Here is a 27500-nt window from a genome sequence, read left to right on the forward strand (position 1 = left end):
TCGCTCGCCGCTACTAAGGGAATCCTGGTTAGTTTCTTTTCCTCCGCTTACTAATATGCTTAAATTCGGCGGGTGATCCTCCCTGATCTGAGGCCAACGATAAAAAGTGGGAGGCAGACGCGATATCCGTCAGCGCTACTACGACGCTACACGGACGTCGAGTCCGCCTACGCTTCACTTTCATTTATATTACACAATAACACGCACTACGAGCGCTTTGAATGCGGCTCGGCCTATATGCGAAACAGTTCACGACACATTCTACACGAGACATGTCATACGAGCGTCGCGCGAGAAGCGTCCACAACGGTTTCACACCGAGTCGCGCACACGTAGAACACAATACAGGTAAAATTTTCAAACGGATAGCGTGCACACAATGCGCTCGCTAAACCGTCACATGCTAACACGCGTGAAAACACGTGTGTGAACAGTGTGGATTGTTGTTTTTATACAGCCGGCCCTCAGACAGGAGTGGTCCTGGATATTTCTCCACGGACCGCAATGTGCGTTCGAAATGTCGATGTTCAAATGTGTCCTGCAGTTCACACTATGACGCGCAGTTAACTGCGTTCTTCATCGACCCGCGAGCCAAGTGATCCACCGTTCAGGGTAATAGTTTATTACATATTATAATATTATTATTCAAAGTGTTTCGTGCGTGGTTCTTTTATGTAACGTTTGCGTGTGTGTACATAGGTTAAAATATGTACCGCGCGCTTTCGCGAATCACTCTAACACGTCATACACGGACATGTTAGAGGTATTCGTATTTTTTTTTTTTTTTTTTTTTTTTTAACGGATGCAGTCACATTCACGCGTCCCACGACACTTGTTCGTACTATACACAAACACACACACACACGATGCGCGTATGCGAGTAGTGCGAGAGTGCGCAGTGCGTTACGTTAATGATCCTTCCGCAGGTTCCCCTACGGAAACCTTGTTACGACTTTTACTTCCTCTAAATGATCAAGTTTGGTCAACTTCCCAGCAACGCCGACGGCCGTGAAGCCACCGCGTGTCGGTCCGAAGACCTCACTAAATCATTCAATCGGTAGTAGCGACGGGCGGTGTGTACAAAGGGCAGGGACGTAATCAACGCGAGCTTATGACTCGCGCTTACTAGGAATTCCTCGTTTATGGGGGATAATTGCAAACCCCAATCCCCAGCACGAAGGAGTTTCAACGGGTTGCCCGGGCCTCTAGGCCAGGGAGAACATGTTGATTCCTTCAGTGTAGCGCGCGTGCGGCCCAGGACATCTAAGGGCATCACAGACCTGTTATTGCTCAATCTCGTGCGGCTCAAAGCCGCCGGTCCCTCTAAGAAGAATTTTAATACGCCGCCAGTGAGTTGCGCGACCCGAGAGCCGCGCACACCTAAATGACGACGCCTATTTAGCAGGCTAGAGTCTCGTTCGTTACCGGAATTAACCAGACAAATCGCTCCACCAACTAAGAACGGCCATGCACCACCACCCACCGAATCAAGAAAGAGCTATTAATCTGTCAATCCTTCCGGTGTCCGGGCCTGGTGAGATTTCCCGTGTTGAGTCAAATTAAGCCGCAGGCTCCACTCCTGGTGGTGCCCTTCCGTCAATTCCTTTAAGTTTCAGCTTTGCAACCATACTCCCCCCGGAGTCCAAAATCTTTGGTTTCCCGGAAGCTGCCCGCCGAGCCATTGTAGTAACGTCGGCGGATCGCTAGATGACATATTTACGGTTAGAACTAGGGCGGTATCTAATCGCCTTCGAACCTCTAACTTTCGTTCTTGATTGATGAAAACACCTTTGGCAAATGCTTTCGCTGATGTTCGTCTTGCGACGATCCAAGAATTTCACCTCTAACGTCGCAATACGAATGCCCCCAGTTATCCCTATTAATCATTACCTCGGAGTTCTGAAAACCAACAAAATAGAACCGAGATCATATTCTATTATTCCATGCACGAAATATTCAAGCGGCATTTTGAGCCCGCTTTGAGCACTCTAATTTGTTCAAAGTAAAATTGTCGGCCCACCTCGACACTCACTGAAGAGCACCGCGATAGGATTTTGATATTGAACCGGCTTTTAACGACCGGCTCACCGACGATATGCTCCGCAAACGTGTCAGTATCACCGCGGATGCGGTGCACCGACAGCGCGGCGCACAAATGCAACTACGAGCTTTTTAACCGCAACAATTTTAGTATACGCTATTGGAGCTGGAATTACCGCGGCTGCTGGCACCAGACTTGCCCTCCAATTGTTCCTCGTTAAAATATTTAAAGTGTACTCATTCCGATTACGAGGCCTCGTAAGAGTCCCGTATCGTTATTTTTCGTCACTACCTCCCCGTGCCGGGAGTGGGTAATTTGCGCGCCTGCTGCCTTCCTTGGATGTGGTAGCCGTTTCTCAGGCTCCCTCTCCGGAATCGAACCCTGATTCCCCGTTACCCGTGACAACCATGGTAGTCGCAGAAACTACCATCGAAAGTTGATAAGGCAGACATTTGAAAGATGCGTCGCCGGTACTGGACCATGCGATCGGCAAAAGTTATCCAGATTCATCAAAATTAACGACTTCAGACGCCAGGCCCTCCGTCGATTGGTTTTGATCTAATAAAAGCACTCATTCCATCACTGGTCAGAGTTCTGATTGCATGTATTAGCTCTAGAATTACCACAGTTATCCAAGTAACTGAGTAAGATCTAAGGAACCAAAACTGATATATTGAGCCATTCGCGGTATCGCCTTAATACGGCTTGCACTGAGACATGCATGGCTTAATCTTTGAGACAAGCATATAACTACTGGCAGGATCAACCAGGGAGCTAACTAAAGCTTCCGCTAGAGCCTCAAACGTGACACGACGATGCCGCCGCGACGTTCGCTTCTCTATATACATACATATGCGCGCGGCGTGTTTAAATAACATGATATGCAACGGCGGCGACCGTCACACGCACACTATTCACACACGCGCGCGCGCACACGTGGATAAATCTGAACACAGTCAGTTAAATCGTTGAAAGTATCATCTTAACGAGACACCCCTTAACAATTCCCATTCGCATCAAGCGAAGGAAAAATTTTAATATCGGTCAACTTTTATGACGCAAACGATCAATCTACGCACGGAGAGTGGAAGGATCGAAAATTGCGACCACATATAAACATCTGATAAAAGCCCATTGGTACATCACAAACGTGTGCGATGTGAGCAATAAAAAATTTTATACTGCCGTTCAATAGTAGTCGTATATTTTTCACGGTCTGCGCTCCGAGAGTGTATCAAGATGCGTAATATTATTTATTACACTACACATATAAAATACAATCTACGAAACTGACAATCTATCAAACCGTCGGCAGACGCAATGTTACTACAGTTACTAATTTCTACTTCTTCTACTACTACTACTAACTACTACTACTACTACTACTACTACCACCACTAAAGATTAAAAACTGTATCGCGCCGTATGCACAAACGCTTTTACAATATCATCATCTTTGGTGGTCTTTTATTATTTCATAGAACTAACACACTACTCTACAACTCTGTCAGACTCACCACCAAACACCAACCCCACACCGACACGCGAACGGCGGCAACGAGGAGAGCGCAGAGCACACGGGCGACGCGGTACAACAGCGACGAAATAATGATACATACACATACGTACGTACAAATGTCTCGCTGCCCACGCGCAACGCCCCCCCGTCTTCGCTAGCCTCGCGCACCGATTGTCTCGCATCCCGGCTACGATGTTTCTGCTTGTTTATTTTTTTCAGATACTATTCACATATCACGCACGGCATATGTACATACATACATACATAATACATACATACAAACATACGCCGCGCGCGACTAACGCCTCGTGTTTTCAAGGTCAAGTCAAAAAACTTTGCACGCGTGCAGTTACGGCGTGCAGTCGTCAAAAATAATTCATGATTATAAATTTCGTGGTCCATATTAAATAAATTATAAACAACAACAACAACAACAACAAACAACAACAACAACAACGACAAAAGAGGGCGACCTTACCTCCGGACTTGATGAAGTGTCCTGAAGGTGTACTTCGAAGACAAAACAAGCCCAAACTCGCCTCACCTAGCTCTACTCGTCTATTAGTTCCAGTAGCAGTCTTCGAAGTACACCTTCAGGTCACTCCATCAAGTCCGGAGGTAAGGTCTCATCATAACTAACAAAACGAGCCCAAACTCGGCACACCTAGCTCTACTCGTCTATTAGTTCCAGTAGCAGTCTTCGAAGTACACCTTCAGGACACTCCATCAAGTCCGGAGGTAAGGTCTCAACATAACTAACAAAATGAGCCCAAACTCGATACACCTAGCTCTAATCGTTTATTAGTTCCAGTAGCAGTCTTCGAAGTACACCTGCAGGTCACTCCATCAAGTCCGGAGGTAAGGTCTCAACATAACTAACAAAATGAGCCCAAACTCGGCACACCTAGCTCTACTCGTCTATTAGTTCCAGTAGCAGTCTTCGAAGTACACCTTCAGGACACTCCATCAAGTCCGGAGGTAAGGTCTCAATATAACTAACAAAATGAGCCCAAACTCGGCACACCTAGCTCTAACCGTCTATTAGTTCCAGTAGAAGTCTTCGAAGTACACCTGCAGGTCACTCCATCAAGTCCGGTGGTAAGGTCTCAACATAACTAACAAAATGAACCCAAACTCGGCACACCTAGCTCTACTCGTCCAATAGTTCCAGTAGCAGTCTTCGAAGTACACCTGCAGGTCACTCCATTAAGTCCGGTGGTAAGGTCTCAACATAACTAACAAAACGAGCCCAAACTCGGCACACCTAGTCTCTACTCGTCTATTAGTTCCAGTAGCAGTCTTCGAAGTACACCTTCAGGACACTCCATCAAATCCGGAGGTAAGGTCTCAACATAACTAACAAAATGAGCCCAAACTCGACACACCTAGCTCTAATCGTTTATTAGTTCCAGTAGCAGTCTTCGAAGTACACCTGCAGGTCACTCCATCAAGTCCGGAGGTAAGGTCTCAACATAACTAACAAAATGAGCCCAAACTCGGCACACCTAGCTCTACTCGTCTATTAGTTCCAGTAGCAGTCTTCGAAGTACACCTTCAGGACACTCCATCAAGTCCGGAGGTAAGGTCTCAATATAACTAACAAAATGAGCCCAAACTCGGCACACCTAGCTCTAACCGTCTATTAGTTCCAGTAGAAGTCTTCGAAGTACACCTGCAGGTCACTCCATCAAGTCCGGTGGTAAGGTCTCAACATAACTAACAAAATGAACCCAAACTCGGCACACCTAGCTCTACTCGTCCAATAGTTCCAGTAGCAGTCTTCGAAGTACACCTGCAGGTCACTCCATTAAGTCCGGTGGTAAGGTCTCAACATAACTAACAAAACGAGCCCAAACTCGGCACACCTAGTCTCTACTCGTCTATTAGTTCCAGTAGCAGTCTTCGAAGTACACCTTCAGGACACTCCATCAAATCCGGAGGTAAGGTCTCAACATAACTAACAAAATGAGCCCAAACTCGACACACCTAGCTCTAATCGTTTATTAGTTCCAGTAGCAGTCTTCGAAGTACACCTGCAGGTCACTCCATTAAGTCCGGTGGTAAGGTCTCAACATAACTAACAAAACGAGCCCAAACTCGGCACACCTAGTCTCTACTCGTCTATTAGTTCCAGTAGCAGTCTTCGAAGTACACCTTCAGGACACTCCATCAAATCCGGAGGTAAGGTCTCAACATAACTAACAAAATGAGCCCAAACTCGACACACCTAGCTCTAATCGTTTATTAGTTCCAGTAGCAGTCTTCGAAGTACACCTGCAGGTCACTCCATCAAGTCCGGAGGTAAGGTCTCAATATAACTAACAAAATGAGCCCAAACTCGGCACACCTAGCTCTAACCGTCTATTAGTTCCAGTAGAAGTCTTCGAAGTACACCTGCAGGTCACTCCATCAAGTCCGGTGGTAAGGTCTCAACATAACTAACAAAATGAACCCAAACTCGGCACACCTAGCTCTACTCGTCTAATAGTTCCAGTAGCAGTCTTCGAAGTACACCTGCAGGTCACTCCATTAAGTCCGGTGGTAAGGTCTCAACATAACTAACAAAACGAGCCCAAACTCGGCACACCTAGTCTCTACTCGTCTATTAGTTCCAGTAGCAGTCTTCGAAGTACACCTTCAGGACACTCCATCAAATCCGGAGGTAAGGTCTCAACATAACTAACAAAATGAGCCCAAACTCGACACACCTAGCTCTAATCGTTTATTAGTTCCAGTAGCAGTCTTCGAAGTACACCTTCAGGTCACTCCATCAAGTCTGGAGGTAAGGTCTCAACATAACTAACAAAATGAGCCCAAACTCGGCATACCTAGCTCTACTCGTCTATTAGTTCCAGTAGCCGTCTTCGAAGTACACCTGCAGGTCACTCCATCAAGTCCGGTGGTAAGGTCTCAACATAACTAACAAAACGAGCCCAAACTCGGCACACCTAGTCTCTACTCGTCTATTAGTTCCAGTAGCAGTCTTCGAAGTACACCTTCAGGACACTCCATCAAATCCGGAGGTAAGGTCTCAACATAACTAACAAAATGAGCCCAAACTCGACACACCTAGCTCTAATCGTTTATTAGTTCCAGTAGCAGTCTTCGAAGTACACCTGCAGGTCACTCCATCAAGTCCGGAGGTAAGGTCTCAACATAACTAACAAAATGAGCCCAAACTCGGCACACCTAGCTCTACTCGTCTATTAGTTCCAGTAGCAGTCTTCGAAGTACACCTTCAGGACACTCCATCAAGTCCGGAGGTAAGGTCTCAATATAACTAACAAAATGAGCCCAAACTCGGCACACCTAGCTCTAACCGTCTATTAGTTCCAGTAGAAGTCTTCGAAGTACACCTGCAGGTCACTCCATCAAGTCCGGTGGTAAGGTCTCAACATAACTAACAAAATGAACCCAAACTCGGCACACCTAGCTCTACTCGTCTAATAGTTCCAGTAGCAGTCTTCGAAGTACACCTGCAGGTCACTCCATTAAGTCCGGTGGTAAGGTCTCAACATAACTAACAAAACGAGCCCAAACTCGGCACACCTAGTCTCTACTCGTCTATTAGTTCCAGTAGCAGTCTTCGAAGTACACCTTCAGGACACTCCATCAAATCCGGAGGTAAGGTCTCAACATAACTAACAAAATGAGCCCAAACTCGACACACCTAGCTCTAATCGTTTATTAGTTCCAGTAGCAGTCTTCGAAGTACACCTGCAGGTCACTCCATTAAGTCCGGTGGTAAGGTCTCAACATAACTAACAAAACGAGCCCAAACTCGGCACACCTAGTCTCTACTCGTCTATTAGTTCCAGTAGCAGTCTTCGAAGTACACCTTCAGGACACTCCATCAAATCCGGAGGTAAGGTCTCAACATAACTAACAAAATGAGCCCAAACTCGACACACCTAGCTCTAATCGTTTATTAGTTCCAGTAGCAGTCTTCGAAGTACACCTGCAGGTCACTCCATCAAGTCCGGAGGTAAGGTCTCAATATAACTAACAAAATGAGCCCAAACTCGGCACACCTAGCTCTAACCGTCTATTAGTTCCAGTAGAAGTCTTCGAAGTACACCTGCAGGTCACTCCATCAAGTCCGGTGGTAAGGTCTCAACATAACTAACAAAATGAACCCAAACTCGGCACACCTAGTCTCTACTCGTCTATTAGTTCCAGTAGCAGTCTTCGAAGTACACCTTCAGGACACTCCATCAAATCCGGAGGTAAGGTCTCAACATAACTAACAAAACGAGCCCAAACTCGACACACCTAGCTCTAATCGTTTATTAGTTCCAGTAGCAGTCTTCGAAGTACACCTTCAGGTCACTCCATCAAGTCTGGAGGTATGGTCTCAATGTAACTAACAAAACGAGCCCAAACTCGGCATACCTAGCTCTACTCGTCTATTAGTTCCAGTAGCCGTCTTCGAAGTACACCTGCAGGTCACTCCATCAAGTCTGGAGGTAAGGTCTCAACATAACTAACAAAATGAGCCCAAACTCGGCACACCTAGCTCTAATCGTTTATTAGTTCCAGTAGCAGTCTTCGAAGTACACCTTCAGGTCACTCCATCAAGTCAGAAACTAAATATGAAATTTATAATACCATAAGTATAAAATCTATAAATAAAATGAATGCGTGAAGGATCAAGTTTATTAGGTCAAATATTTTGTATTCGTACAGTGATCTTTTCGTAAACGAGGAGCTGCTTACAAGCGTCACAGTGTCCACTCACAACGGCGGCCGAGCGCAGACTAAAATATTTCATTACAAATTTTTGTGCAATAAATCAAGATGAGCCAGTAAAATAACCCTTATTTCAATCCAATAAGTATCACGCGTTACAACTAAATATGTGAAAAAATAAGGTTTGATTTCTCAGCCTATTTGTAACATTTTGATAGTTTTCTTTGCTACCTTTTTGAGTTGGACATGTCTGCTTACTTAAAATATTTTTAAATCATTAAATTTATTTTATTAAATACATGAAAAATGTTCCTTTATTCAGCACAATATTGTCAATTTTGTGTTTGTGCAACGGAAAATATTTTTTACTAGCGGTCCGCCCCGGCTTCGCCCGTGGTACATATTAACGTTTTCTCTACATAAGAACCATCCTCGTACTTCAAGGAATATAATAAAAAAAGAATTATCGAAATCGGTTCAGCCGTTCTCGAGTTATGGAATTACAACGAAAAGTGGCATTGATTTTTATATATTAGATAATAGATAATATTATAAACCAAAATTTTCGACTAAAAAATTGCTACCATTTAAAGATTAACCCTTAATTCACTACCTGAGTCCATTGGACTCACATCGAACTTTCAAACTATTATATTTTTTTCCCCTGGTGACTTATTTCCTCCACCGTCTCAGTACCTTCCTGCAGTGACGTGGGCACCGCGGTAGCGAGAGGACGTGCGCCTGCGCTGCGTAATAGGTAAGTTATTACGTCGAGTGAGTCCCATGGACTCATACTAGTGAATTAAGTAATATTTTATTTATTTGTTACGATTCTTAAATGTTGCTTATTTGTCGTATTAATGATATAAAAATATGTATTTTAATATTTGTTGTTGTTGTAGGTTTGTAAAATGGATCTAAAACAACATAAAGTTGTAAATATGAATGAAGACCAGGCAGATTCTGTTTTGGAATCATGGATCACACAAATTATGAATGATGAAGATGCGAGCCACTCTGAAACCGAAGACAAGCTATCTAGGACAGAAAGAAAGCATTGTTATCCATGTAATTACAAAAAGAGAACAAAGACTGCACATTCAGGCACTAGATGTCTGAAGCCTGTATGTTTGAGTTGCTCAAAAATGGCATGCCGTCGCTGCCTGCAATCGGTGGCAATACCCCATTGCACGTTTTATTTTTTTGTATAGAAGCGTACATTTTTGTTGTTTATTTTCGGTTTTGCATTCCTTTAGAAGTCTTATAAAATTAAAAAGAGCCATTAGTTAAAAATATTTGCCATTATTGTAGGGCTTTGAAAATAACTCTGTTTTCTAAGACTATTAGAATAAGTTTTTTTTTATTTTTAAGAGTATTTCAGAAGTTTATCCAGTTTTATTATTTTTTTGTAGTGCCTTAATAAACATTTAAAAATAATAATAAAAAAACTTAATAAAAAAAAGAGTTTTATTTGAAAAAAACACGCCAAGAAAATATATGAGTCCAGTGGACTCATGGAAGCTGTTTATGTTAGCAAATTTCACCTAGTGAATTGAGGGTTAAGGATTAATCTATCTATAGTAATTATTAGTTTAATTTGGTTTTGTATTATTTTGTCGCAAAATGTACCGAAAAACTGCTTATTTTTGTCAGATTCGTAAACGCGTCCTTAAGAACATCGTTTTGGTTAGGCTTCCATTATCAAGCAATTTTAAACTTCATTCAATTGACATACAGTTCAAATTATTTTGTACTTTTCAAAGACCTAAGGGAGAGAGAGTCTGTTCTGCCAACTTTTAGAAAAAATAAAAACATTTCTAATGTTGGCCCCTCCGATGTAATCATTTAATATTAGATTTAATTTTTTAGTTTTAATTATTTATTATTATTTCTTATTTTTTTTTAAACCTTATTTTTGTATATTTTAATTTTAAGCTAATACATTAATAAATTATTTCTTTCTTTCTTCGATTTCTTGTCAATGGTTAAGACTTAAGCATAGACAACCTCTTGATGTTGATTTGTTGTTTGAAATTTGAATTCAAAATGGCGTTTTATTAATTGTTTTGGTGGAAGATAAACAAAATCTGTTCTTCGTATATCGTAGATTTTCTTACTTATTTACTCAGTTAATGTACAGTACATTGAATTTTTTAATTTGTTATATTTCTGCCAAAAGTGAAAGAAGAAGAAAAAGTGTTATGTGTAAACAATGTTAAAATCTTTGTGTAGATAATAATTGATAATAATTATTAATGTGATTTGTGACTAAGTATTTGCAATATATACCCAATGACTGTTCTATTAAAGGAAGATATAAAAAATAATAATTTTTACGAGAAAACTTCTCTATTACGTCATGTTCTGGCTGTAGAATCAATTGGAGAGGAGATAATATTATTATTGTTTTGTCCAAAGAAAACAACAACTTCTTACAATTCCAATATGGCGATCCGAACGGCAACGATATATTGGAAATTTAGAATGAGATTTTAAAATAGAAATCCCGCAAAATATTTCAAGGAAAAGTATAAAATGTGAATCTAGTTGTATTCACATAATATTTAAGCCGAATTAAGTCCTACATGCCTAAATAAAGATATTCAGTAAAATTCAAAATTCAAATGGAATTATCCATTTTTGCTGATAATAGTGAGTTTTAATATTATATAAAAATGTTAGATATAGGTAATTATTATTATATTATAATAAACTTATTGATCTACATTGTTGGTGTTTTATTTTTAATTTCCTATAAATTTGAATAAGGATGAGAATTAGTAGTGATGTTACCCAGCATCGAAAATTTTATCGATATCGATATGAAGTTTTATCGATAATATGTACTCAAAGAGACATCACTAGCAACTTCAACTTTTAAATGTTGGCAGCAATGTGGATCATTTTTGACGTGAACTTTTCATAGGTTGGTATATAAGACTTAACCTAAGTAATACATGCATATGTGTGCGTGAGCTCGAAATCGAAGTACTGAGTGCCGTCTCTTCCTATACCTATTACTTGCTCTGTCATACGCACAGATGTTATGCGTCCCAAGTATGTCGAGGTAGTTTACGAAATCTAGCTTTTTTATGACTACCGAGTTTGAAAATTTTATTTACCCTATTGTTCTATAATTATATGCCATGTATGATATATTTTTGGAAAGAGGAAGAAACTAGTTATAGCATAAAAATGTAATCATGACGATATATTTTTTCTATAAAATTATAAAAAAATTGATTTTCTTTTGTTTTAATTTTAATTGCTTACATACCTACTAACACTTACATGATAATGGTGAGTCATCAAATGATCATATTCACGTTTTCATATCACTACACGATTGCCAAATACATTCACTTATATTTTCACACATTTAACACAACGTATTTCACTATGAATAATACCTAACAAATATCCATTATTCACAAACAAGAAAAAAAGCGCCATTTTGCGTCTTCCGCACTGAAAAGTTGAGACACTTTTTCACTGAGTATTCTTCAAATATCCCTAAAACCAATATCATAAACGTATTCTACGTAAAATTTCCAGTAATATACGTCTCAATTATCACTCATCTAATTATTCCTCTCGGCATAATTCACAATCCAAATATTCGTTGAACAAGACGAACGTTACAAAGTACGTACAAACTATGGCCGATGACGCAACTCAATCAATGATTCACTTTTTTTTTTTTTTTTTTTTGTGGTTTTAGTCTGTATTTCCTGTCTCGGAGTCGTGTCGATTTGAATTATAAATGTTTAAGGCATAGAGAAATATTTTTTATACTGGAAACATTCACTTGTACGTCTCTACTGATGACCTTCAATGTCACGGGCCGCGTTACGCACTGCGTTTGTCAGCGCAGGACGCTCTCAGTACAATTTGAGTTACGCTACAACCGCTGTGCGCAGAGGCGGCTCGTGACAAAATTTTATGGGTGTTCACTTGAAATAAAACACTGAAAATACATGATGTTAAAGCAGTACAATTTAATTAAAAAATTTCTTATAAAGGAAATGCATACGTCTTTCTTTTTGGTGTGCAAAAATATCTATAACTTGACACAATCTATTAACCTTCGTAAAATATGTCTGTTTTCATCGACACGGTCATTGAACTCGCGTATTGACTTTCGGTACGCGGAATCTAATGCTTTACGAATGTCTTGTCGTTCGATAGACGCCAATTGCAGTTCATTCAACAAATGGTACCTACCGAGATTGTGAATGTTTTTTCATCTTGATTGAAAGATGAGCTAAGTCGTCAACGCCCGTTTCAGTCCAAGCACTCTCACCTCCGTCGGCCGCGCCCGCTTCAAATAAAAGACACGGAAAACAAAATATTTTGTTGCTTTCATGTTCATCACAACCACACAACCACGGTGTTTTCACATACCTATTGTTCGGATTTAAACACACGCGTATATGTTTTCGTTTTTGTCGTACATTTTTGCGTAAGGTCAAGTTCAGGTCGTGGCGGTCCCTTAGCTTTCAATTCAAGCCGAATTTGTAACGTTTTAACACACTTTTTAATGAACGCCACATTATAATTGTCCATTTTAACACTCACAAGTAATACTGATAACTACAGGCTATTTCAACAATCAACACGTATCTTATGATTTTAATTCGAAAATTCCCGATTATAGGTACATTCGCGCGCGTGCAAGTTGACTATAGTGTTTGTTTATATTATTTTGAGTGGCAACGTCGCGCAATCGCTGTCTTGTGTACGGGCGCGCGGTAAAAACGAACCGGCAACGTTTGCGGGAGCGGCGCTCCGAATTTTGCTATTTTTTCATAGAAAATCTTCTGTTTTACGCGCAGGGCTCTGACAAAACTATCTCTTTCACTCCTATTGGATTTCGTATTAGAAAATGTACTGAATATTTTTTCATTGGAGCGCAATCGTGAGCGCTCCGCTACGCGCGTTTTATAATACAGTATTATACCTACAGGTGTCAGGTGTATGGAATGATGGAATGATGGATATATTCATTGGTATTGCCAGTAGTTTTTTACGATTACGATTGATTTTAAATAGTAATAATTAATATTAATAATGAAATTAAGGAGTATGATTTTATTATAATTATTTATGGGAGTTCACTGCACCAGCGCTCCTTAGGGCGAGCCGCCTCTGGCTGTGCGTAGGACGCTACACGGGTTAAGAGGCTGATTCAAGAATGTTCTGCCATATTTTTCATTCTGTCAAACACAACGACAGTGCAGAGATAATTATTCCAAGCCCTGACACCGATATTTTTGTATTAGGCCTTTATTTCTGGCATAAACTTGAAAATATACTCGCCATCTTTGAATGCTCCCCCCCACTCCCCCATGCAACTATTTCACTGTACGAACTATTGAATCGTAAACAATGGACTATTGTTAATTATTTAAAATAATAATTTAAAAAATATATTCATGAGTTTTCAATCTATAGTGGTTTAAAGTTAACTCAAAAATGGACCATTTTCGTAAATTTTCTAAAAAATCTTAGAGAAAGTGTAAGAAATGTTATAGTATGCTATATATTCGTGATCTACTCAATAAGCTCTTTCATTTGATACCCCACGCGGCATGTTTTGGAAATGTTTATTTTTTTCTTTGTATGCCATATTTAATAACCGGGGTGCGGGGAAGGGGACCACAAAACTGGTTGGCAACATCTGTCTATAGGATGTCTGGGATCTATACAATATATATCAAAAGTCAGATTTAGGTCCGCTATTTATGCAAACGAACATCTCCTTGGAGCCTGCTCTATGAGCCAAAAAACTGTTATCGTTTGATAAAGCATTTACATTCTCTTGTTTATCGAATTTTTGATGGGTCCGAATTAGGATTATAATGATAACTGCGTTAAAAACAACCGACTTTAAACTTGCACTTGCAACATTTACAAATGCAGACAAAAATGCTCATAAAATAAAAACTTACTGGGCCTATCCGAATAAAATTTTTATGGGACCAATTCGACACCATCCCGCATCGAACAAAAAAAGAATCACGTAAATCGGTTCAGAAACCTCGGAGTAATCGGTGTACATACATAAAAAAAAAAAAAAAAAAAAAAAATTGGTTGTCTGTAAAGTCGGTTTACTGACGATAATTGAACGTGACAACGTCCGATTGTGCTTCTTTGTCGCTCGTTCCGCGCTCTCGTTTCCTCCTTTCGTCTCCTCCTTTTTTTTGAAGTCGGTTAAAAAAAAGGAGTAGTTTTCCTATTACGGTGGTAGTTATTTCCAGGTAACTCTGTATTAGGTTATATCTTCTCCTATTACGGCCCTATTCATAGAACATATTAAAATTACCAGCCCCCCTGGCCAAGTGGCATACGATTTATAGCGTTTCTCTTTCTACAAACGTTGACGCCTTATCGAATACGATAAACGACAGGTAGCCAAGTGGATTAGAACTTGGCGAACGCTTATTCTATTGGATCGTACGCTAATGTCTATGGCTTCGAATTCTAACGTCAGTCAGCGTACGTCAAACTGTCAACTGTCATTCAGTTTGACATTAGTAATGTTGAAAAATATTCTTGAAATATTCAAATTAAACTGCCGAATTCCGAAAACGGAAAAAGTCAAAAGTCAAAAAATTTTTGAAGTGAACTAAAAAATACAGGTTGTGCTTTAAATTATAAAAATACAAATAGAGGTAAGTTAATTTTGCATTTGCAATGAGGCATAAAAAGATATAATGTCTTCAAGGTTTAAATTTAATTTATTTATGTGTACTTATTTTTCTAGTTTAGAAATGGAGAGACTGCGCGCCAGCCAGGAGCAATTTTCTGCTCTTATAGAATTCATGGAAAGGTACTATTAAAAAAATACAGTTTTGATTCCAAACTTGCTTCAATATTTTTATAATAAACAATGAAATCATTAATACCAAGTGCTTCATTGGTGTGTGTTACCCATAGGTATGGTGACCTCTCTCGACCACAGCGGGGACCTCAGGGTCGACTAAAAGCCGACCAAATGTGGGCAAGGCTCACATTATTACTTAATTCAGTTGGTGGTGGGGTTCACAAATCACAAGAGAAGTGGAAGAAAGTAAGTTTGAACTTGCATCTTGTTAACCTAGCTGTATATTTCAAACTCTCAATTGTTTTGCTATTAACTTGCATCTTGTTAACCTAAGTGTACATTGCAAACTCTCAATTGTTTTGCTATTCACTTGCATCTTGTTAACCTAAGTGTATATTGCAAACTCTCAATTGTTTTGCTATTTACTTGCATCTTGTTAACCTAAGTGTATATTGCAAACTCTCAATTGTTTTGCTATTAACTTGCATGTTGTTAACCTAAGTGTATATTGCAAACTCTCAATTGTTTTGCTATTTACTTGCATCTTGTTAACATAGCTGTATATTTTAATATATTCATTTATTTTGCTATTGCCCTTTTCATGCACCGCTTTAACTCACAACATGTAAACCTAAAGGTCTGGGCAGATTGGAAGACTAAAACAAAAAAAAAGAAAATGTTGATTTCCAACCACACAAATGGTACTGGTGGTGGTCCAAGCAGCAGGCTGTCTCTAACAGTTTTGGAAGACCGAGTCTGTGCCATACTGGGAGAGACTGCTGTTCTTGGTCAAGCTGGCATACAAGAGCATGGCTTTAATGTTAGTACTATTATATTATAGCAACTTTACGTATCACACCAATTCCTCTGTAACTTGCATGGCCAATAATAGATATTTATTTTGAAAGAGATTACATATAAGCCTCTTTCAACTTGTGTAAAATGAATTGTATTAAATAAATAAAACAAATAAACAGCTTGAAAATCTATACTAATATAATAAAGCTGAAGAGTTTGTTTGTTTGATTGAACACGCTAATCTCGGGAAATACTGGTCCGATTTGAAAATTTCTTTCGATTTTAGATAGCCCACTTATCGAGGAAGGTTATAGGCTATATATCATCTCGCTAAGACCAACAGGAGCAGAGCACTGCAGGTAAAACTACGGAGCACAGCTAGTGTTTGAAAATGTAATTCCATCACAATATAATTAATAGATAGTTAATGTTGATGAGAACATTAAATATCTTTTAATTATATTTTATTCTTTATAAATCTATATCAATTATACAAAATACTTAGCTAACAATTCCTAATCGTAACATTTGTAAGTGTTAAGAGTATATGATAAAAGTTATAAATAACTAATATATTGATAAAAATAAATATTTTTCAGGCGCCACCAGTACCAAGGGAAGAACCCATTCCTGAAGATGTGGAAATTGAAATTCCTGTAGGCTTAGAGAATTTTAATTATAATAGTAAGTTTTATTAAACTCTATTTACTTATTAAATTAGCCTTCTTCTAGGAGCTGTTTTCAATCGTCATAATATAGTTTAATCGATAATAATTGAACATAATTCATTAAATGACTTGAATAAATTAGTCTTTGCTTGTATCCTAGAGAATATTATTCAACAGATGGAATGGATGAACATTTCTAATTTATAATATAAGTGGAAGTCAGAATTATATTTGCCTCCTTAACATTATTTTCATTACTCAACAGCAAGTGTTCCAACATTGCCAGCATCACCGCTACTGCTAGACCCACAGCCCTCACCACCACCACCACCAGTACGTCCGCCGCCCCCTCTACCGCGTTCTCCTCCGCGTCCCACTGGTCGACGGTCATCGGCGTCACCGCGATCTGCGACTGCCTCGCCGCGACATGGGATGCAGAGAGCTCGCAGGAATCGCGGCTTAACGCCATTTGACCGGGCCGCTACAGAATTTGTGGCGGTTGAACAACGACGCCTTGCACTGGAGGAGACGCGAGAGAAGCTTTCCCATGAGCGAGAAAGGGAAAGGGAAAAGCTTCTCCATGAACGTGAGAGGGAGCGTGAGGAACTTTTCCACCAAAGAGAAATGGAGCGACTGCGGCTGGAGTCGCTAAAGGTTGAGGCAAATCGCGAGCAAACTAGGGTGATGCAGCAAATAGCTGTTATCGGGCAAAGGTTGCTCGAGATATTGCCTCAAGGGCCCGCATCTTAATTTTTTTTTTCATAGGGTTTTAAGTGTATTATTTAGTGCCTTTCTTTTTATTTTTTTTAAGTGCTTGTTTTAGATTTTAATTTAATAGTTTAAGTACAGTATTTTCTGTCCTCAGTCTTTAGTTGTTTTACTTTTTACACGCTTTTTATTAGCTTCACCTGTATGTTTGAATGTTTGTTTGTAACCGACTTCTTTGGGCGCGATTTTGACCCACTTTAAACGGCCAGATTTCGTTCAAACTTTGTAGATTTATTGAGGACCGATGACAATACACTAATTTGATAAAATTATTCCATTTTTCAATTTGCAAAAAGCGTGTTTTTTAGTTTTTTTTAAACTATTATTATATATATCTTTAAATTTAATAGGATTTATATGTACTTAATTTATTTTAAGTGTTTGTTTTAGATTTTAATATTTTAATTTAATAGTTTAAGTACAGTATTTTCTGTCCTCTGTCTTTAGTTGTTTTACTTTTTAATCTTTAAATTTTATAGGATTTATATGTACTTAATTTGTTTTAAGTGTTTGTTTTAGTTTTAAGAATATTAAATAAAACATATATATACATAATAATAGTATATTTTATTACTTAATTAGTTAAGTAGTTTATACCACCATTAATTCAGTACACACTTTTTTAAATACTAACAAAAAATACAATAATAAAAATTACAAACTTAAAAATATAAAAAACAGGTTGAGGCTGCAACAATGATCAATTTTTTCACCTATGACCTGCACTAAAATATGAGCAGTTATCAGAAACTTTAAAAGGATTAATATATACTGTAACTAATGCAGTTTCATTATTTAAATCTGTGTAGGTAAACAAAATAATGTTTTAGGAGCGAAAAAATATTATACAAAACTACTTGGTCAGGCATACTAAATTAGGCTTAAAAGTAATACACATTAAAACTACACACAACACACTTTAAAAAATACAAAAATACAAAAATAACCTACTAAACTAATCTATTAACTAAATTATTTAGCATTATTCTGCCACTCATCAGCTCATCTTGGTTGCTGGAAATGGGTCCAACCCCCACACTCGGTTCATCACCATCCTCTTGTTGCTCAGCCATATTATTAGGGGGAGGTAATTTAGCATCCAGTGCAATATTGTGCAGAACACAACATGCAATAGTTACCTCACTGGCAACACGAGGATGGTAATGGAGTGTACGATGCTTCAGCAAGCATCTCCAACGAGCCTTCAATACACCAAAACATCGTTCAATACAATTGCGTGCCTGTAAATGGCGTGTAGTGTACACCTCTGCTCGAGAACCTGGTTCGGCATTTAAAATTGGTGTCATCAGCCACGCTCTCTGTGGGTATCCAGAATCACCTTAAACAAATAATGTAGTTAAAGAGCTTTATAAATTATAACTCCAATATTTTTATGATAAATATGTAGAAGTAGGTAGGAATTAAATGATTTACCTAATAGCCACGTCAATTCACCATTTTCGTGAAGTCCACGCATGTATGGTTCCACTTCACTGGATGACCATATGAAGGAATCATGCGTGGCTCCACCATATTTTGCATTGACATTGATAATCTTTAAATTATCATCACATATCTGAAAAAAAAAAATTAAGTTATAAAAAATATTCTATTTGCAGTTGCTTTGTTATTTTGTTTTAATGAAACATGATTAAAAACAATGCTTACTAACTAATAATACATATGCAAAGAAAAATAGCTTACCATTTGCACATTTAAGGAATGGTATCCTTTTCTGTTAAAATAATTCTGTTCATCAATGTGGGGTTTTACAATTGATATGTGAGTGCAATCTATGCATCCAATTACCCCTGGCAATTGAAATTTCCTTTGAAATCTGTAATTAGGTACATTCACATTTTATAATCAAAGACAATTACCTACATAATTATATTAAACATAATATTATAATACAATTGTTAAAAAGACTTTCAAATGAATTTGTCATAATATTTTGTAAACCTTTAAAACATTTAGAATTGAACAGAAACAAACATTTTGTGGTATAATAGAATTGTTTGTGACTACAATAGCAGCAACCTTCTTCAATGCAAAGGATTATGTTATTTATTAAAATTGTACAAAACATTGAAAGTTTTTTTTTTTTTATGTCAGAGCAAGCAACTTAAGCATAAGAAATAAACACTTGCAACATAAGAAGTGTTGCAGGTGCTTTGCCGGCCTTTTATGGACAAATAAGCTCTTTTCTTGAAGGCCCCAATGTCGTAGTTGTACATTGAAAGTTATAAATAAATTAATAAAAACACTTACTCTTGTCGAATTCTTGTTCTTTCTTGGTGTGTTTGAGGGAAAACTATCCATTTTTTCACTATCCGAGGACTGTTGAGTGCCTCCACAACTTGCCTAATGCATCTACTTGTAGTGCGTTGTGGCAAATGTTGTGTGACACCCACAATTCTCTGATAGGATCCCGTTGCGAAGAAACTCAGAGCGCAAAGAACCTACGAATATAAGTAGAATTAGGATACGTAATATAGGTACTTAGTAGATATGCACAACACATGCCTTTCATTGGGCATTTAAAATATCGGACATCACTAATAATTATAAACAATCGCAGTGAAGAAACTGTGGATTACCTTTACTTCCAAAGGAATTTCTTTAGTCCCCCGTATGTTTGTTTCGTTACGTAGGCTGCAGCAAAGCTCGCTAAAAGTTTTTTTATTTAACCTAAAACGCTCCTGAAACAATTGTTCCGGCATTTCATTGATTGTCTCTAAACTCGGTCTGGACGCATTTCTTTTTTGGCGCCTGAGCCAAAGTTCTTCATCGTGCGCAGCTTTTAAAAGTCTCAAAGCGTGCATTTTATGAAAACTAAAATTTTATAATCACTAAACACAACACGAAACTTCGACAGCTGATTATAAAATCGCCATTTTGTTTCGATTTCTACAAGATGTTATAGCCTTAGAGTATATATACTATCTATAGAGTGCGAACAACCAAGTGGGAACAGTAGGCACAGGTGGGAACAACACGACGTTCCCGCCGCGAGCGCTCGCAGTCGTGGTTGAGTGCTCACGAAGTGCGTTGCTCTGGATTTTTTTTCATATTACGAATAAACATGGTGAAATGTGCTGTTCTATCTTGCAAAAACGATACTAGAAAATACACAAAATTGAAATCCACTATCACATTCCATCAGTAAGTCGATTGTTATACTTATTTTTATGAAAATAAATCTAGCATCGCGGGCGTGAAGGGTAGGTGAGAGGCGGACACGCGCAGGCTTGCTCGCGCGCCTCACTGCCGCCACGTGATCATAGTGATGTGACCTGACCAACGCTGTACTCGATATAAAGTTTACTAGAAGAACTATATTTTAACAAATTATTTATTTAACTTAAAATTTAAAACTCTTTTAAAAATGTATTATAAATATATTTGTGGTGTGTTTTGTATGATACACTTTCTAATATGAATGCGAATGTAAATGTAAATTACGATATATTTTCTGAACCGCTAAATTGATTTTGAAGATTTTGATAGTAGAATGGATAAAATTAAATAAAAAAATTATTAATATTATTTATTAACTATATTATCATTTTAAATTATTAATTATTTCTTAATATTTTTTACCATTTTTAAAACATTATTATTATGGTTTGATTTATTATTAAAGAAATAGCACTAAACCTGATCTTTTATTTTATTAACTTTATTATTTAAAAAGTACTCACGTTTTTCTGATATTCCAATTAAACATATTTTTTTAAAGTACTTATAATTAATACAAGAAAATTTCATATATAATATTTAATATTCAAATGGAATAAACAAACTTTATTCAGTTGGTAGACAAATTTAAAATTACATATTTATACTTTATTCGTATATTTTTCCTTTAATAACTTATTGAACATAAAATTTACTTATGATACATATTTATTTACATAACTTATCGACAGTTCAACACGCAATTGATACCTACCCATCCCTATTTGTCACACACACATCTATATAGTATCTATAGCTCATCTGCCTACGATGCGCAATAAGCAATTTGTGCAATACACTCGCTCTATACTATTGTAATATATACTCTAAGGTTATAGCGTACGCTAGTTATCGAACGCCCATTGGCGTAGTCTCCTGTCAAAAGTGCCACTTGGCTAAGCATTTGTATGGCGCCTGTCGTATGACTTAGGTACCTAACGTTTCGTCACGTTTCGTCTAATAGAATAGAAAAACATTGCCACTTGGCTACCAATTTTCGTTTCGTTACGCTGGGTCACGTGACGTATCTCCAGCTTATGTCAATCTCATACATTCGTTTATCTATTCTATCAAACGCAATGACTAAGGAATCCTATGGACAGGGCATATTGTTCTATACAAACAACTGATTATACAAATATCATGCATTTCGATACCGAAATAATAAAACTAATACTGTCTCTTTCTAACTAATGAATATTCTGATATGTGAAAAAATATGACTATACGTCAGTCAGTGCTAATTCTATACCGCTTGACATTTGAAGTTAGCTCAAATACCTACTGTGGCCGGTCGCCATTTTATGTTCTCGTTAATACGATGTACATGCTCTGTCATTGCTCCGTAGTAAACATTGAAAAATATTGAATATTTTTGTGATTGTGACAAACATTTGTGTCTAAAACATATAGAGTGGTCAAGGACAAATAGTGGCATAATGCCAAAGCGCAGTATTGTGAGATGTGGCTCCGGAAAGAATGAAAACCAGAAAAGTTTGTCTTTGCACCGGTATGTATACGTTTTGACTGAAATATTAGTTATTTCTTTGCTGATTTAGTTATTTTCATGTATATTGAATTAAGGAGTATTCACAGACTATGTTCAGTGCAAAATTGTTACCAAATATAGCTTTATTTTGTATATTTTCGTTCTAGTAAAATAATGAATTTGGGTGCTAGTGATGGCTTATAATATCGACATCAGCAAAATGTTCGATGATGACGTGCGTCTCCCAAGGCTGTGTCATTAATCTTAAGAATAGTTGCTTTGGTGAATACACTTCCAAAATAACAAATTAATTTTGCCAAGAGCAGCAGAAGGAAAAATAAAACACTTAAATTTACCTAATATGAATTTTAACTTAAGTAAGATTAATCGCTTTTATAGTACCTACTTTAATTAAAAATGTATTTATAAATAAGTCAGGTCAGGACTAAAATTATAATAACCTAAATATTCATTTTTTGAAGGTTACCAAGAAGTGAAAATAGAAAAGGAGAATGGTTAGAAGCAATTGAAACTGAAAATATCAAGCCAAATGTAAAGGATATATCATAGTACATTTCCCAGAAAGTGCTTTCAATAGAACAATGGATGTGATTAGTCTGCACGATGATGCTACACCAGTATGTCTGCCGCTGCATTCACACAGGGTGAGGTTTTTATCTGTAGACACGTGATGTCTTCCAATTTACTTTTGGTCTTTTTATTTAGATTTAGGGCTGTCATTTATAATCTAACGTTTCTCCTATTTTGAAGGAGGCCTGTGAACAAACTGAGATGGTTTTATATGATTTTTTGAGTACAAACTTGGGTGATATTTGGTTGTTGAAATGTTATTGACTGAGGGAAAGTGCAATTTACTTTAAATACATGGGGTGTTTTAAGTTATTTTTCTATTCTTTATAAATTTATATATATAAAGCATTTGAATGCCATAAAACCAAAAATATAAATTCAAATTCCGCTATTGTAAGCCCTAATGTTGATATTAATTTCAAACCATCAGCATTGCCCTTTTAATTAAAATGTATTGCATTTTAGTTTAAATGTAAAGTGAACAATGCTAGTTAATGTAAACTGTGACATTTCATTTCCAGGTACCAGTTGAGCCTCAAATCCCGAACTCAAAAATGAACAGAGTGAATCCGAGTGCATCCCAGGCTGCACAAAATAGTTTAGCTCTATAATTTTCTCTGTTATTATATATTATTGTTTTTTTGTCTTATTATTTATAAATAAATAAATTACTGTATATTGTGTTGTTCATCGTAATAAAATACTATTATATACCTGTATTATTATATATGTTGTTTCATTATATTACATTCCTCAAAACTGAAATTACCAAATTGTAAGTCTACCGTAATCCTTATATCGAAGTCAAAATTGAACTGGATTTATCAAATTATACAGCTATCTTGTCCTGCGAGGTTGCTGGTGTTTTACAAGTAACCCTGTATAGGTGTTACCGTCACGAGCAGCCATCGCCATACTTAATTTTATTAATTGGCATTGTCATTTTTTCCATTTGTAATTTTACGTCTATGTTTTGTACAATAAAGTTAAAATAAATAAAAAAGAGTGTGTGTTTATGTACACGCGTTAGAAGTTACTTCTTTGGCGTATGGACAAAATACTAGAATATACAACTTGAACATAGTTATCAATTTTCATACCACCTAGAACTTACTTCATGCTGTTAATTTTAGGTGTCGGTGTGCGCGCGCATCGTAAAAATTCACTCTCACTATTTTTCTCCACCGCGCCAAAACAAATACTTATAAATTCAAAATAAATATATTAATATTATTTTTATATCGATAAACATAATAATGTTTATCGATATATTCTCGGCACTAAACACCGCCATGTTTTGTTACAAGCATTATGGCGCCGGCCACACTTTTTTTGTAGGTATGTCACTTCCATGTGATTCCATATTCATTGATCAAACGTTACGCTAATAGAAAGCCACTTGGCTAGGGGGGCAGAGACGTTAGAGCGTTTTCACATTGTCCGGTCCGATATCGGATATCGGACGCCGATAGCCGATATCCGATATCGGAGGCTAAGTAAAATGTATGATTTACGTACCTGTCTTTCACATTGTCCAGTCCGATATCGGATATCGGAGCCAACACCGATATTCCCGTGAACTATCGGACGATAATGTTCAGTGTTACCAGCTCAATTTTCGAAAAGGTAGTATACCAACAGCAAAAAAAGCACTAGTTTGTGTATTTTCAGTCATTTCTAGGCGCTAAATGTAAAAAAAAAATCCTTTCATTTACTTTAAACCTTTTTATTAAGAAAACATTCATTTAAGTATTTAAAGGCATTAAAAATACGATTTATACGGGAGCTATTTTAATATCGTCCTATAATATACGGCAATTGGCTGAACTGAAGTAAACAAAAATATATTGTGTTCTTAAATTCAACCGTATCTTCGAAATATTAGTATCTTTTATCTTTATTTACTCATTCTGCCTCGCTCCTCCTCCTACTCGGACTACTGTTGTGCTGTAAGCTGTTTATTGTATTGTTGTCATTGAGTCACAGATTTAGTGCTTTGTTTTAGCGCCGATATCAAACCTGTATAATAAATAGCACATCTAAATAATATTAAGTAATTAATAATATCAAATCTTTTTTATATTTTACTTTTCCAGCTGTTTTTGAAGTCGGTTTCTTTATTGTAGTTATTTTTACTGTATGTACAACTACGATCTATCAGTTGATTTTTTTTAAATCAAACCCTTTTTATTGAAAAGAAAATTTACAATACGGCAATTTTGTTTAGTTTTCTCTAAAATTTCAGAATTAGAATGCGGCAACCCTTAGACTAAGGATTGGTCTCCGCGCGCGCGCTACGACTAGATACCGCTCCACCTAAAAACAATAGCTCCGTGAGTGCGGCAACTCAGTTCTGTAGTGTGTGTAAGGCAATTTGTAAGGACGCTAGTGTGTGTGAAGAATTGTACTGCCAGCTACATAAATTTTACCCCATAAATGGGAAATGGGCTATCTTGGAAAGAAGTTTGAAAAATATTTTCATTTCATTTTGGCCTTGCCGGGAATCGAACCCATGAACATGTGACTCAAATCCACTTGCGATGCCACTATACTATCACAAAGGTTTTTTAAAAGTAAAAAAGCAGTAATAAAAAAATAACATATGAGTCAGTTAAACAAGGTTAAACAGAAATAAATTATTGTTATTATCATTTTTTTTATAATATGCGTTAGTACCTAATAGTATTGAAAAAAAAAAAACATTATGAATAAAATAAGTTCAAATTAAAAGTGTGTTTTTGGGATATGCAGTACGGCAACACTAAATGGCGTCGTATTTTCGTAAACAACATTTTCAAAGTACAGGTGAAATATCGAATAATACGATTATTCCTGATGTTACGTGATCCCAGTGTCTTTCTTATTATTTGTTGTATTTTTTTTAAACAGTTTTATGGCACAAACAGGCATTTTACTTCAGGTTTTGTCCAAAATCTTTAGAAACTATCGGTACACCCTCTCCACACAATGCTCGTGACACGACTGGCTCGGGTACGCCGATTTCGGCGTACTTTTAGTTGCCGCATTTTTCGAGTACGCCGGCGGTATCTAGTCGTAGCGTGCGCGGAGACCAATCCATAATCTAAGGCGGCGACCCTAAATTTTGTCAAGAACGCGCGGCGACTATTGAGCTTGTTTACTATTTTGGTTGTCATGGCTATATTATTATTAGTCTGTGGTACTATGTACATTGCGGAATCTGTGACTGTGAATTAGTTTAGTTTAATTTATTTCTGTTTAAATATTTGCACCCCCAGATATTAGGTAGAATGTACATATTAGCACTATAAAATTGTAATAACAGCACCTACATTTGTAAATGTAATTTGAATTTGTATTTGCTAGTTTCGTCGCTTTAATACTGAGTTGAATTTTTTTTTTATTTTATTTGTATAAGAACATAACAGTCATACATGATTTAATATAAAAAAGTTCTAAAATTCACTACGACCACACAACATGTTCTAATAATAAAAAAAGAAAAACAGCATATAAAAAAACAAGCCTCACAATGAAATTGAATATTGAAACTAGATTCTGACTCTGCAGAGGGTACAAATCCATACTCCGCAGTCAGCAGATTAAACCGGTTTGAAAAACATCAGTTTATTTATTACTATTTATTTCATTTAAAATAAAGTTTATTTTTTGTAACACAAATGCATCCACTGTTTATTTTAATTCCCAATATATCTACTTTTCCAGTTTCTGGCAACACTCATGTTATCGGGACGATATTATCGGATAATGTGAAAGGGCAAATTGTGTCCGATATCGGATATCGGCTATCGGCTTCCGATATCCGATATCGGATCGGATAATGTGAAAACGCTCTTACTCTAAAAATCGAAATCTGACATCTAGAATCGAATGCATTGATTACTTGTGAATAAAAATCATCATAAATTAATAAATTCGATTGACAAATATTTCAAATCCGTATCGATTAATTCACTTTAATCGATGTTTTTAAGCAGGTTACCTCTCTTTGAAGATAAAATTGATAGACGTCAAATGTTGCCTATTAAATTGGCTCGACTATAATATTTCACTTGCATAAGTAAGTAATGCATTTACCAAAAATCGTAAATGATCGAAAACATGATTTTATACATCATTTTTATTTTAATACAGATTATAACACTTTTCGCTAAGGATGGTAACACTTATTTCTTGTGTCTATGGTCATTCGATGGATTTCAAAACGAACAATGTTGTTTATGAAAATTCAAAAAGTACGATACAATTGTGCGTTTGGTATAACAAAATATAGAATGTAGTTCAGTAAGAGAGCGCTGTTAGCATAATGTTCAAGCATCAGCGTCCGCGCCCTTCAGCCTGAGGCGCGCGAAGTCTTCGAAGATTATGTCGTCGTCTTGTTCTTGGCCATTTTCGTTTCTGTAAACAAAATTCGATATTAGTTTACGTATAGTGTAAGTATAGTGAGGTCTTAGATTACAAAATAAAAGACAGATGGAGCGTTGCCGAACTAAACCGAATGATTTATCGTCATTTTCAATAAAGCTATGTGTGCTGTCATTTCGCCGCTGCACTGTACGTATACGGTGCTTCTGTGTGCGTGTAATGTTACCAGATATTGAAAAATTTCCCAAATTTTTCCCCGACTACGGAAAAAAGAGGGTTATGTTTTTCGAGTTTATGTATGTATGTATAATATTTCTTTGACACGCCCTGCAGTATAAACCGTTGGACCGATTTTGAGTTGTGAGGTTTCATTGCAATCATCTGAATTATTATGTTAGTGGCGGTAGTGACGTAGGCTATACATATACATAAATTAGCAGTCAAGTTTTAATTTTTCTTACCTTCTCGGTAACCTAGCAAAGATGCCAGTCTTGAACCGATGATTG

At 37.1% G+C, this 27500-nt stretch overlaps 2 protein-coding genes, 4 long non-coding RNA genes and 3 other non-coding genes across 9 annotated transcripts in view; 3 read left to right on the forward strand and 6 right to left on the reverse strand.

Annotated features, from left to right (window-relative positions):
• The window catches only part of LOC123697954, a 4011-nt gene extending 3915 nt beyond the window's left edge, over positions 1-96 (reverse strand). The window contains exon 1 of the ribosomal RNA XR_006752319.1: positions 1-96. This exon is cut by the window's left edge and continues 3915 nt beyond it. This is a non-coding gene — a ribosomal RNA (large subunit ribosomal RNA).
• Positions 1-11891, reverse strand: part of LOC123692427 — a 20045-nt gene extending 8154 nt beyond the window's left edge. Inside the window, exon 1 of the long non-coding RNA XR_006751546.1 lies at positions 11858-11891. This is a non-coding gene — a long non-coding RNA (uncharacterized LOC123692427). The remainder of the gene's footprint in view (positions 1-11857) is intronic.
• LOC123698080 lies at positions 459-615 on the reverse strand. The gene has a single exon (XR_006752352.1). It is a non-coding gene; the product is annotated as a 5.8S ribosomal RNA (ribosomal RNA).
• On the reverse strand, positions 910-2814 carry LOC123697751. Its single transcript, XR_006752265.1, has one exon. It is a non-coding gene; the product is annotated as a small subunit ribosomal RNA (ribosomal RNA).
• LOC123692483 lies at positions 8800-10976 on the forward strand. Its single transcript, XR_006751564.1, has 2 exons — positions 8800-9006; positions 9152-10976. It is a non-coding gene; the product is annotated as an uncharacterized LOC123692483 (long non-coding RNA).
• Positions 11892-14904: 3013 nt separating the features above from the next.
• LOC123691995 (proline-, glutamic acid- and leucine-rich protein 1-like) lies at positions 14905-17390 on the forward strand. Its single transcript, XM_045636598.1, has 6 exons — positions 14905-14923; positions 15021-15081; positions 15189-15321; positions 15713-15895; positions 16473-16557; positions 16807-17390. Exons 2-6 carry the CDS (start codon positions 15023-15025, stop codon positions 17289-17291), a joined length of 945 nt encoding a protein of 314 aa, XP_045492554.1. The 5' UTR covers positions 14905-14923; positions 15021-15022; the 3' UTR covers positions 17292-17390.
• Positions 17391-17857: 467 nt separating this feature from the next.
• Positions 17858-20134, reverse strand: LOC123691865 (putative nuclease HARBI1). The gene is made up of 5 exons (XM_045636450.1): positions 19910-20134; positions 19581-19771; positions 19014-19146; positions 18744-18885; positions 17858-18648 (listed from the first exon to the last, which is right to left on the reverse strand). The coding sequence occupies exons 1-5, from the start codon at positions 20132-20134 to the stop codon at positions 18260-18262; spliced, it is 1080 nt and encodes a 359-aa protein (XP_045492406.1). The 3' UTR covers positions 17858-18259.
• A 1644-nt stretch (positions 20135-21778) lies between these two features.
• LOC123692343 lies at positions 21779-23321 on the forward strand. Its single transcript, XR_006751519.1, has 3 exons — positions 21779-22059; positions 22521-22703; positions 23151-23321. It is a non-coding gene; the product is annotated as an uncharacterized LOC123692343 (long non-coding RNA).
• Positions 23322-26731: 3410 nt separating this feature from the next.
• The window catches only part of LOC123692419, a 20019-nt gene continuing 19250 nt past the window's right edge, over positions 26732-27500 (reverse strand). Inside the window, exons 2-3 of the long non-coding RNA XR_006751544.1 lie at positions 27456-27500; positions 26732-27027 (exon numbers count right to left, since the gene is read on the reverse strand). The exon at positions 27456-27500 is cut by the window's right edge and continues 522 nt beyond it. This is a non-coding gene — a long non-coding RNA (uncharacterized LOC123692419). The remainder of the gene's footprint in view (positions 27028-27455) is intronic.

Source organism: Colias croceus, chromosome 1 (genome assembly GCF_905220415.1).
Source record: "Colias croceus chromosome 1, ilColCroc2.1".
Taxonomy (NCBI): Eukaryota; Metazoa; Arthropoda; class Insecta; order Lepidoptera; family Pieridae; genus Colias; species Colias croceus.

Coding starts and splice junctions, on each gene's coding strand:
- LOC123691995 (XM_045636598.1), top strand. CDS start 15,023: ATGGAGAGACTGCGCGCCAGCCAGGAGCAATTTTCTGCTCTTATAGAA. Junction 15,082..15,188: donor CTTATAGAATTCATGGAAAG/GTACTATTAAAA, acceptor TGTTACCCATAG/GTATGGTGACCTCTCTCGAC. Junction 15,322..15,712: donor CACAAGAGAAGTGGAAGAAA/GTAAGTTTGAAC, acceptor GTAAACCTAAAG/GTCTGGGCAGATTGGAAGAC.
- LOC123691865 (XM_045636450.1), bottom strand. CDS start 20,134: ATGCACGCTTTGAGACTTTTAAAAGCTGCGCACGATGAAGAACTTTGG. Junction 18,886..19,013: donor ATTCCTTAAATGTGCAAATG/GTAAGCTATTTT, acceptor TTTTTTTTTCAG/ATATGTGATGATAATTTAAA. Junction 18,649..18,743: donor TGAATTGACGTGGCTATTAG/GTAAATCATTTA, acceptor TATTTGTTTAAG/GTGATTCTGGATACCCACAG.